This window comes from Silurus meridionalis, chromosome 23, assembly GCF_014805685.1.
Source record: "Silurus meridionalis isolate SWU-2019-XX chromosome 23, ASM1480568v1, whole genome shotgun sequence".
In the NCBI taxonomy this organism is placed as follows: Eukaryota; Metazoa; Chordata; class Actinopteri; order Siluriformes; family Siluridae; genus Silurus; species Silurus meridionalis.
In genome coordinates this window covers 16841402-16853004 of record NC_060906.1, presented here as the reverse complement: position 1 = coordinate 16853004, position 11603 = coordinate 16841402, and the positions used below count along the sequence as shown (strand labels likewise).

General features: G+C 33.1%; 1 protein-coding gene across 2 annotated transcripts; it reads right to left on the bottom strand.

Annotated features, from left to right (window-relative positions):
* Nucleotides 1-128: 128 nt before the first annotated feature.
* bub1ba (BUB1 mitotic checkpoint serine/threonine kinase Ba) lies at nt 129-10527 on the bottom strand. 2 transcript variants are annotated; one of them, XM_046835695.1, is made up of 10 exons: nt 10091-10527; nt 9023-9213; nt 7700-7797; nt 6748-6857; nt 6631-6665; nt 5307-5409; nt 5036-5123; nt 4578-4828; nt 4249-4399; nt 3035-3163 (listed from the first exon to the last, which is right to left on the bottom strand). In XM_046835695.1, the coding sequence occupies exons 1-9, from the start codon at nt 10126-10128 to the stop codon at nt 4291-4293; spliced, it is 1023 nt and encodes a 340-aa protein (XP_046691651.1). In that variant the 5' UTR covers nt 10129-10527; the 3' UTR covers nt 3035-3163; nt 4249-4290. The 2 variants fall into 2 exon arrangements, with proteins under 2 accessions (XP_046691650.1, XP_046691651.1); XM_046835694.1 differs by lacking the exons at nt 5036-5123; nt 5307-5409; nt 6631-6665; ... (2 more) ...; nt 9023-9213; nt 10091-10527 and adding exons at nt 129-419; nt 515-651; nt 756-900; ... (1 more) ...; nt 1607-1765; nt 2861-2946 and having other exon boundaries at nt 4578-4721.
* Between the last annotated feature and the right edge of the window lie 1076 nt (nt 10528-11603).

Genomic DNA, 11603 nt, shown 5'->3' with positions numbered 1-11603 from the left:
TTTCAGTATTCTTCAATCATAATCAAAATTAAGGGGAAAAAAACAAGCATTTATCTTGCTATATTTTGCCTGTTTAATTGTACAATAAAAATACAGTTCCGTATAAAATATTTAAGTGAAATTAAGAATATGTATGAATTCTTTATTTAATGATTATCGAAAAATCATTGAAAATCTAAAACAAGATAACAAAACATAACATAGAAACTGTGTGACAGGAGTAAGACCAGATGAGTGAAACATAAAAACACAGAATAGAGACTGACAGCATAAATTATAGAGACAAAGGGCACTCCAAGCCTTCATAGAGAGCATTCTTGAAGTTGTTGATTAGGTTGGACAAAATTAACTCTGTTGAGTCGTCCTCTGGGTTCAAAAGGTTGTGGAAAAAGTCTTGCCACAATGACCGAAGCTGGTTGCTGAAAATGAGAATCCAAGAGGTTACCACTCACCAAATGAAGGAAAAATCATAATCAAAGTGAAACAGCAATTAACTACATTTATATACCCTCACCTGAGGCCAAGAGCACTCTGCCAATCCAGAGGTCCACAGTCCTCTCCCAATTTCCAGTAAGATTCCTCTTTAATTATCTTCATGTTTTTTCCAAACAGTAGCAAATGCACTATTTCTGCAATGCCACAGAGATCCACCTGTTAGGAAGATGAAAAGTGTATTAGGAGGATATTTTGTTGTTTTGTGCTGCAAATTTGGTTGCAGAAGAGATAGCACTCTAAGAAAGCTATAGTAGAGTTACCTGGTAAGGAGAAGCGGAGGGCAACAATAAACCCTGCTTAATGTAGTCCTGAGCCGAGGGAAAAGACTGCACTGTCTTCACATCAGTCTGGAGCTCCAAGTCCAATGAATTTGAGAAATCCATGCTGATAACACTGTCTTCACAGCTGAGAAAAAAACATTATAACAGAGTTTGAAGACAAGTACTGGGGAGGCATGTGATGCCTATATCCCTGTATATAACGTTTTGATATCAAATTTAAATCGATATTAAAATCAACATTATCACAGAACTAAAAATGCAGGTATGTTCATGTACCTGACAATAATAAGACGTTTATTATACAATCTAATTATGATTTTTATTTTCCCACCTTAATAATTGAATGTTAATCATTTTCATTTCGTCACTGGTTTTTACAGACCACCACACATTAATTAACTACAATAAACCTACAGTGAGAGGTGTGAAAAGTAAGAAATGCATGCCTGGACATGCAGACAGGTCTTTTTTTATCTTAGATTTCACCTTATCAAAGGTGAAACTGCTTATAAGCAGTGACACTGCTGTGAGGCGTCTCTTTATTTTTATAACAGAAAAGCAATAAGCTTGAATACTTTCAGTGTGATTCAGTGTCTCTGATTTTTACCTGTGGCACACCATTAGTGTTTCAGGTTTCAAAACCCCGTGAACAAGCCGACAGGAGTGCATCCGCTTCACCATCTCCAACAACCGCATGGCCAAAAGCGGAACATCCCGCATATCCATGTGGTCCTCTTGTAACTCCTATACAGAAACAGATAGGATTTCAAATAAACAGAGTAATGATTTATACAGCACCACTGTTTGCAAAAAGAAAGGGAGATCCCTACTTGTAACGTTTGCCCCTGAGGAACCTGCCACAAGGTGCAAGATCCATTTTCATACAGATAACAGGTGCTATGAGAATGACAATGCTGAAGCTCAGCAGGCAGTCTGGCCCTTAGTTGAGAGTTAATATAAAAATCCCAAGGTACTGTAGATTCATCCAACTGTAAAAAGAAAGATATAAGACTTAAAAAATAAATAAATAAATAAAAAATTAATCATGAAAAACATTTTAGCACTTTGAAATCGTTCATGAAGGCAACAGACAAAGCGATTATGGTACAAAGCAATTTTTATACTGTTTATAGCAGGTCTTTCCAACAACAAAGCAGCACACAATAAGAAAATCAATAAAAGTAGTGTTTGTGCCAAAAGCATCCTGTTCTTCTGCATGAACACACATACGACTGAAATTCTGTTATTGAAATATTTTTATAACTCCTGCTTCTCACTGAATATGTAGAAAACAAATTCTCACTGCTTTCTGCAGGATACAGTAAAAAGAAAAGAAGGAACATTCTGAGAGACCTACACGACTCACAGGACCTGCTGAAATTGCTTAGTTAGTGAAAACAAAATTGATGAAAAACCTCAAATTGCATGTCCTAACTCGTGTTGATAAGACTGTAGGGAATTGATTAATACAACTGGCAGCACCTGCTACAAAATTTCCTGCCCTCTGGGGAGTGAACATTAAAATTACATGATTCTGAAATGCTGTGCCTGTAAACCCATGTTTAAACCCTAATATGAAGGATTTTCACACATGAACCTCTATATAGACAGTCATACATTGACTTTTCATATTTTTTATATATATATATATATATATATTATATATATATATATATATATATTTGTTTTATGTTTTAGTTTTAACTAAAACATAAAATAATGACCAAGCAGGACGATTTCAGCAAAACAGAGCAAAAGCCAAGACTACTGCTGAACTGAGCAGATAAAATCCAGTCATCTTCACTAGGAACAAATGGCACATTTCATTTTTTGCCCAATCATCATTCAGTGTTGTAAATGATGTTTAACTAAAACATAATAAAATAATGACAAATATTAATTGTATCTGGCATATTGTGTAGGTGTGAAATTTTATTAAAATTAAGTTTAACAAACAAAAAAAAGGTTTACATTACTGATGATATTCATGGGAACAAAAAAGCACCAACAACATTCAAAAACATTATCTAATATAATAAACACTTTTATTATGTAATGAAAATGTACCTAATTGAGTGTCATACCTTGACAAGCACACTACCACCATTTGAAAAGTATAAGCACATTCCCTGATCGCCCATCTTTTTGAGGAAGAACAATGTTTCACCATCTGAAATGATAAATAATATTCATTTCGAACGATCTTCATGTCAATTTAGTTAAATAAATGTAAGTGTCATGTAAATTTATTTGCATACCAAAATGCAGGTCATTAGGGTCGGGTAAAGTTCCAGCCTTCCTGATGAAGTTAGCCATAGAAGTCAGGTCCACATTATTTAGCAGTGCTTTTCTGGCATCCAGACTGCATGGATTTACCTTCTCTGGCTCTGAATATTTACAGAACAAAAGCTAGATATCTTCAGAAATCAGCGACAAAGCAGCTTAGCGAAGCAATTATATACCATTAATTGACCCTGTTTACGCAGTTTCTGAATTCATAATAACAGAGGTTAATTGTAATTAGCATGCAAGTTTTTTAAGTAAATGCTAGACCTTCAACTTTTGAAATTTATTACTGTTTTAAATAACATTTATTGAATTTTTTTGAATATTCTAGAGGTTTAAGCGCCACCTGAAGGCATAATACTGCAATAACAAGTATGTTATACTGCTTGTGATTACACTCACAAGAAAGATTTTAAATGGGCTGGTGGGATTTTATCTGCAGATGATCTGTAAATGTTTATTAGTCCATATTAACTGTCAATTGATTCAAATATTTAATCGCGATTTGTAGTACAATTGTCACGAGTTAACTTGTGATTATTTGCAACTTTTGCACATTTATATGTTCTAAATGCATCTTAAATAAATACTTAAATTTTTGATACTCTAATCAACATGGACAAATATGGATGTTTTATGCAAATGTATGTTTATTATCAGTGAAACCATACTGAACATAGAGCATGAAGACAAACATTTACAAGAATATGTTAAGTAATTATGGTGTTTTAAATTAGGTAAATCATCGGGACCACAAACGGAACTTTTGCTATGTTTCCACACAGACGGTTTTAATTGCCGGATATGTGTGTCATGGATTTTAAGACTTGACACATCAGTAAAACAAATGTTAAGTGAATTTAAAAATTTTTTTTTTTTTTTAATGAGCGAGTAAAGAAAGGATGTCGTTAATAAATGTGTGTTGCATTAAAGGTTTTAATTTCGCCTTCTATTTAAAAAAAATTGTATTAAAAATGGTCAACAGAAATGCGTGCTGCATTAACTGCGCATTAATAAAATTTGTGCCATTTAAATATATTTGCGTTTAAAAAAAAAGTGATATATATATATATATATATATATATATATAAATAAATAAACACACACATACATACAGTGCATGAATAAAACATATGCATCTTATAGAACTCCCAGCCCCCCCACAGTTCACAGACGATTGTCTCACCAAAGGCAGGAGCAGAAACTGTATTTAATGAAGTAGGCTGAATCACATCTCCGATTCCAGAAAGAGTGGTTTTTGAAGTGATTCCGGCTCCAGAGGATAGGACGACACTAAAGAGGTATAACCACATTCATGACTAATCTCCTGGATCGGGCTGTGTGTGAACATAAATACAGATTTTAGGACACAAATTACATAAAAAATATTCCTTCATATCAACACTTACTGTCTCATATACATCATTTGGTACAACACACAAGCAAAAGTCTGAGGTAGGAGGGATATGTAGCTTTTGTGTCCTAACGTTTGAAGATGATTAGAATTAGAAGTACCTTAACTTGTTTGGCTCTGCTCTAGCTTCAGATGTTGGCTCTCTGAAGATTACAGAGCCAGATTTTTGGAGGGATTCTTGTTCTTCTACTCTGCCTCTTTCGGAGTTGGTTTGCCTCCCTGTTCCTCCAAATGGTGTGGAGGCCAGCTGAGCAGCAAGGACAAAATCACGAGTGTCATCTGGGCTTTGGCAGAGAGTCTTATTCCAGTGGGCATTGACAATAGCCTCCTCAGAGCGTGAAAGGGAAGCATCCTAATAGAGAGAAAAAAAATTATATATATATATATATATATATATATATATATATATATATATATATATATATATATATATATATTTTTTTTTTTTTTTTTTACGTATTCATTATAAAGTACAAAGAAATATTAAGCCCAAAATGTATGAAAACTAGGAAATAGTAAATAATACAAAATACTGAAATATTCAAATGAAAAAAATTACTTTATCACTGGGACACTCAGATGAAGGCTTTCTGGATTTCAAAATAGAGGTGGGCAGCTTCAGAGATTTAAGGCTCATGGAAGATGATCTTAAAAATAAATGAGAATCATTCATAAATGGCTAGGTTTTAGACTTAGATTAAGATAAATCAAACATACAGATTACTATTAGTATAAATGTTGACTTGATTCTAATTACAAAATACAGTGCTATAAAAAAAGAAATTAGAAAGGAGTAATCAATCAAAAATACATATAAAGCATGAACTCACCTTGTATTTGGCTTCTCAGAGGGTTTCTCAAAGAGAACATTCTCATCATGTATATCAAAAGATTTGGGTGCCTGTGAATTCCTCCATTTAACACCACCTGTACCTGGAGGATGGAAAAAAAATAAGTAAAGTAAACTGGAATACTAAAAAAAAAAAGAAATGTATGGTACTGAAAGTCAGTACAGTGGAACCTCGGGTTACGAATTTAATTCGTTCCGGTACTTTATTCGTAACCTGAAAAGTTCGTATCCGATACAAATTTCCCCATAATAATGAACAGAAACTTTGGTAATTCGTTCTGGACAACCAAAAATATTACTTAAATAAAAATAAAGCCAATATTCACTAATATTATTTACTTTTAACATGTTATATTAAAATCATACCACATAAAAACATACAAAAGAGGAAAAGATCTTTACGGGTACTTTCCTTTGAGAAGACTCGCTGCAGGAGGCGGCGTTCGTAGAAGGGGAGGAGGAGAGTTATTGTTTGGAAGGAGAATCTTATTATATTATATTATTTATATATTATTATATATTATTTTATAGAATATTAAAGACAGTGTTATTAACACGAACGCTGAGACAATTGTTGCATTAGAGGGAAATGAGAGCTGTTTCTTTAAGGCTACTATCAGTTGGTATTGAAGTCCAGAGTGAAATTCATTATGGGTATTGTACTTTGGAAAAGACTGTAACCCTGCTAATCTATCTTCATAAAAACAAGTAAAGTGGTTATGCATCGGCTAATGTTGTCCATCTCATCATTCCACGAGCATCAACTAACGAGTTGTTACGCTGCTGCCGGGAAAAGTTCAAGCGGATAAGTAACACGATGCTCTCGCTAGGGACACAGGACGCTAACTGATGTGAGCGACGTTCGTATCCCGATATATTGTTCGTAACCAGGGGCAAAAATTTTGATGAACTGCGATTCGTAACCTGAATTATACGTATGCCGGGGCGTTCGTAACCCGAGGTTCCACTGTATATCTGTTTGTTTTAAGGATTTTTCTGCTCCTTTTACATTGGCAGTTTAAATTAAATTATGTCGTCTGAACTACTTCAAGTCAAAACAAAAACAAAAAAACTTAAACCTGCTAAAATAATAGATATTCTTCACATTTTCTTGTAGCAATCTAACTTATCACAAGTATTTAATACTTTCATCTTATAACTTATTGATCACGTGTGTATGGTAAACAGTCTCATAATTACAATAAGTTCGCTTGACTCAGGATCTGTAGTGTTTAATTCAAGTGAAAGCATTCCAACTAACAAACAAGAAAATCTATTGGACATCCAGAAAAATTGAAGCTTACCCTGTGCCATGTCTTCATTGTTTATTATGCTGTTTCTGTGTAAAAAAAATATATAAAGAAATATTGAAATCAAATAACAAAAGGAAAATTACTCAAATCATTGCTATCACCATTTACCTCATAGATGAGTTTCTTGCTATTTCAGGCTCACTATAAATTTTTAATTTTTCAACAGGAGCACAACTGACATCAGCAGTCTGGAGGGAACACTGTGGTACATCAAGTGCCTATAAATGAAAATGAACATCACAATAATTGGCAAATAAAAAAATATATATATATAATTATATATATATTTAGTGTTAGGAAAAAAGCACCACAAAATAAGATGACGTTCCCATTCTCATTTTTGCTGATGAGTTGACACCACAGCACAAACATATCTCTTGTGTTAGTTCAGGCAGTGCATGGGGGAAATTGTAAAATTTTTCCAAACTCTTGTATTTTAGAGCAGGATGTCAAGCTGTGTATTCTGCCAGGCCCTAATGACACTTAATGATTGCTCTCACTGCCCTTTAATTCCAACAGTGATGTGAAAAGAACAGCTCACATGTAATGCTTGTAATTATTCATTATGCTACTCTGACACACCATCGTCACAACCCACAGTAAAGCAAGCACTGGATATATCTGGTCATACTACATTGGTTGACCAACTGAAGAAGTCATAGTAATTCTCCAATTTGTCTTATTATGAATGAAGAAAAAAAGAAAATTATATATATATATATATATATATATATATATATATATATATATATATATATATATATATATATATATATATATATATATTATTTAAAGGGTAGATCATTTGCTGAGGGACCAACATATAGTTTTTTCCTGCATATTTACTGGGTCCATGTCCTCATTGACTTGAACAAATGTAAGTTCAAGTTAAAGTGTTTAAATTATTATCAAGGTATCTGCAACCAAAGCTGATGAAAATCATTGTGGTGCTGTTTTCTGCTTCAGGCATTTTTCTATGTAATGCTGTGATAACAAATGAAACGGTGATACACACACACACACACACACACACACACACACACAGGTCTGAACTACATACCTGATGTTGGATGGCATCACTCTTGTGAAGAAGTTTCTGTTTCTGCTCAACCTGACACTTCAGCTCTTCTTTGACTTTGCTTAAATGTAAGACTTTTTCTGACAAATTGAAAAAATAAAATTAACAACGTATTAACATATTTTAAGAGCATTAAAATAAACGGATGTACTTGACTGCTCTGATTACTGAGGACTGTATTTAGAATGGAAGCATTTGAAGGTGCGTTTTTTGTTTCCTTTCGGAAATGTCATTGGTCTAATGTTATGGGGTTCAGTTTTTTTGGCTTGAAGTTTGTGGATCAACTACTACTCTACCGGGAAAAACCCAGGAAAAATTCATAAATTAGCCGCTTCGTTGTTTAAGCCGCGGGGTTCAAAACGTAGGAAAAAAGTAGCAGCTTATAGTCCGAAAAATACAGTAATTAAAGTATTTTTTACATTATTGTCTCAGAACACAAAAAAAGGAAGCTTTGTCTGGACTGACCATTTTGTCAATCGTTGTTTAGACACACCCATAACATCCATTCACATATTCATAAATTAGAAGTTACCTATAGAGTTTTAACATGGCTTTCAAGCAGCTGTGTGCTTAAAAGTGATGTCTGTTAATTGTAACTCTGGTTAAACCAACATAACTTTGAAAAAATTAATTGATAGGGATGCATGAGGGATGTCTAATGATGATGGTACAATAATCCCTGCTTTACCGTTTATCGCGGAATTCCATTTGCCACATAAGCTAAATGTTTCCGGTCTCTCGCGGATAGCATGATAGACCATTTAGTTTTATGTTGAAATAATGAAATTTATTAATAAAAATATAATTACTTATTATGAAATGAAGTAAATTTGTAATACAGTACAGTACTGTATATATAAAATACTGTACAGTACATGTGACACTATAAATGTGATAGTGTACTGTATTTCTACCAATTTACACAAAATTCATCTCGCTATATTCTTGCAAATGTTTTGTGTGTGTGTTTAAAGTGTGTGGGAGGATGAATTACGGTTTAGACAATTATATATTATAAAAAAAAAAAAAAAAAAAAAGAGCATTTTGGGGGTGGCGTCCATTTATCGCGGGTGGTCTTGGAGCGTTACCACAGCGATAAACAGGGGATTCCTGTATATTCATTTGTTATTACATTTTATTATGGTATGGGAGTATGGTATAGATCAACCACTAGTCTAAACCGCCAATAGTCTAAATTTAACCATTTAAACACTAATGTAATTTTATAAACATAAGTTGACAACTTAAAACACAGTATTTTAATTACACACTATAGAACAAGTGTTTTTTTTTTTTAAGACATACCATTGAGCCGTTTATAATACCGCTGGGTACGCAGTTCTTCAAATGAAAACTCTGTTTCACCTACAAATACAAGCTCCTTACAGTACATGCTCCGTTCTGAGCCAAGCTGCTCTTTAGTCTGGCTAACACGCTCTTCCTGGGTCCTACTCCATGATGAAGGGATCCCATTTTCCACAGGGTTTAATGGGCACCTGTGACAGCACAACAGAGACAAAGACTCATCAAGCCAAGGTGTTTCCACTGTTTGTTCTGTGCTATCAATGCTTGTGCGTTATTCTTTTAACTACCAGGGTACCATATACTGTGCATATCCGTCATAACATCATGTGGCCTATTCCTAGACTATTATATTACTGAATAGTAAATAATCAGAATCATTTGTCAAAAAATCATTAAGATAATAAATAATTTGATAGATAGATAGATAGATAGATAGATAGATAGATAGATAGATAGATAGATAGATAGATAGATAGATAGATAGACAGACAGACAGACAGACATTGCATAGTACAGGTACTCAGCAACAAAATGCAGTTTGGCATCTACCAGAAGTGCAAAAAGTAGCAATTGTGCGAATAGACAAATGCAGATAAATATTTTGTATATGTACAGAATGTAATATATGTATATATGTAAACATATGTACAGTGAATAAATATAAAGGTTATAGCAGTACAGAGATGTGTTGACATTGTTGAAAAGTACAAGTAAATGGTTCTAAAGCTATGGCATTGAAAAAAATTTGCATTTTGCAAATTGTTAGTGTTTGTTAAGCAAATTGTAATAAATTGGCAATAAGCCAAAAGGAAGAGCATCTCCAGTGTTTAAAGGAACTATACATAAACAAAAATAGTTTGTCCATTTTCAGTAAAAACACTGAACACAGCACAGTGACATGTATTAAGGTGTCTACAGAGACGGTTGGTCTACATGACTCTCACTATCATAAGCTTTATTCTCTTCTGTAAAGCAGTGTGTCCTTACATGTGCTGGATGTACTAGATAATTAAGTTATATAATCAGGATGAACTTTGTAAATTGTTTAGCATTTGAGGATCTACTCACGTGTTGGTTTGTTGTGTAGTGAACTCCCACTTTTCCATGTTCCGCTATGTATTTTGCGTAAAAATCTCCCTGTAATTTTACTTTAACTAACACAGCTATCTTAAGCGGAGAACATCAGAGAAACTCATACAACGAAAATTTATGAATGATTTGCCGCAATCCAAGTATAACACGTTAAATATCTATAATGCTGACTGTAAAATAACAAACACTGAAACGTTACTAACTGCTTCCAAATCGACCACCTTTCTACCCGGCCTGATTCAAACCCTGTCACGTGACCACGACGTAGTAATCATCCGGTCTTGAGACTTTTTTTAATTTTATTTTATTTTTGTAATTAAAATATTTCCATTGCGTTTTTTTTTATATCGTGCACATAATCAATTCATTAAATGCAAAATTAATCCACGCCTTAAAAGAGCGTGTAAACAAATCGTTGGGTACAACTTCCGGTTTTCAAACCGTCTTAACAATGGATTATGAATATTTATCAGGAAGCTGCGATCTGATTGGTCAGTGAAGGATTTCGTCTCTAACGTCTCGTTTTTTTTTTTTTTTTTATTAATGCCAAAAGAACAAGAGGTATTACATATTCATGTTAAATTAACACGTACTTACAGATAGAAAATAAATAAATAAAAGTAATAATAATAATAATAAATAAACAAAACACTGTATATAAAAAAGCAAATTACATAAATATCAAAGTTTTCAGAGCAGTACATGTTTTCAGTGCTTTTTTGTTTCACTTCACACTTCAATCCAGTTGGTGGCAGTAATGCACCTAAAGTTGGTTTACCAACCTCCCATAAACAATAGTAGAAGATAGTTTATAATAAGAATAAACCTACACAAATTGAAGCTTGCATATGTTTTGAGGTTTTGCATAATCTATTTGTTTAAGATTTGTAAAAGACACATGTAAGGGGATTAATGTTATTTAATGATAGACAAAAACATGTTTGATATTGTGTAAGCATTTCTTGTGATTTACAGCTGAGAAATAATTTGTTCAGATTACAATAAAGCAATGCTCAATAAAAGTTTTATAAAGTTTGGTTTATTATACAGTATATTTGCACAATAAAAACAATGCAATGGGATGCTAAAACAGTGTACAAAATATTGAATACTCTACATAAATGCTTTTCTTTTGTTTCTTTACCCGATCTAGCTTTAATGTTCCCATTGTACCATTTTTGCATTGTACCAGGCGCTAAATATGGTTGTTTTTGTTAATGTTAATGTAATGTTAATGCCATTTTATTACTGTTGCTGTGACATGTTAAAGCTGCACAGGTCGTTATATAAACCACATTTAAACCATTTGTTCAGTGCTATATAATTGTTAACAGGTTTTATTTGAATGGTAAGACATGCAGGATATTATTAAGATGCCTATATAACCTACATTTACTAATGGTTGTTTATTATTCAAACTAAAACTACTTGCATTTTTAAAAGACCTTCATATTTTTTTTCAAATGCCTATGTATAAATGGAAGAGGGG

Bases quoted from the DNA above. Each gene is read 5' to 3' on its own strand.
- bub1ba (XM_046835694.1), bottom strand. From the start codon at position 4,375: ATGTGGTTATACCTCTTTAGTGTCGTCCTATCCTCTGGAGCCGGAATC. The intron at 1,766-2,860 runs GTATGACACTCA...TTCTTTTTACAG, and splicing joins GTGGTAGTGTGCTTGTCAAG to TTGGATGAATCTACAGTACC. The intron at 901-1,383 runs GTAAAAATCAGA...TTTTTTTCTCAG, and splicing joins ACACTAATGGTGTGCCACAG to CTGTGAAGACAGTGTTATCA.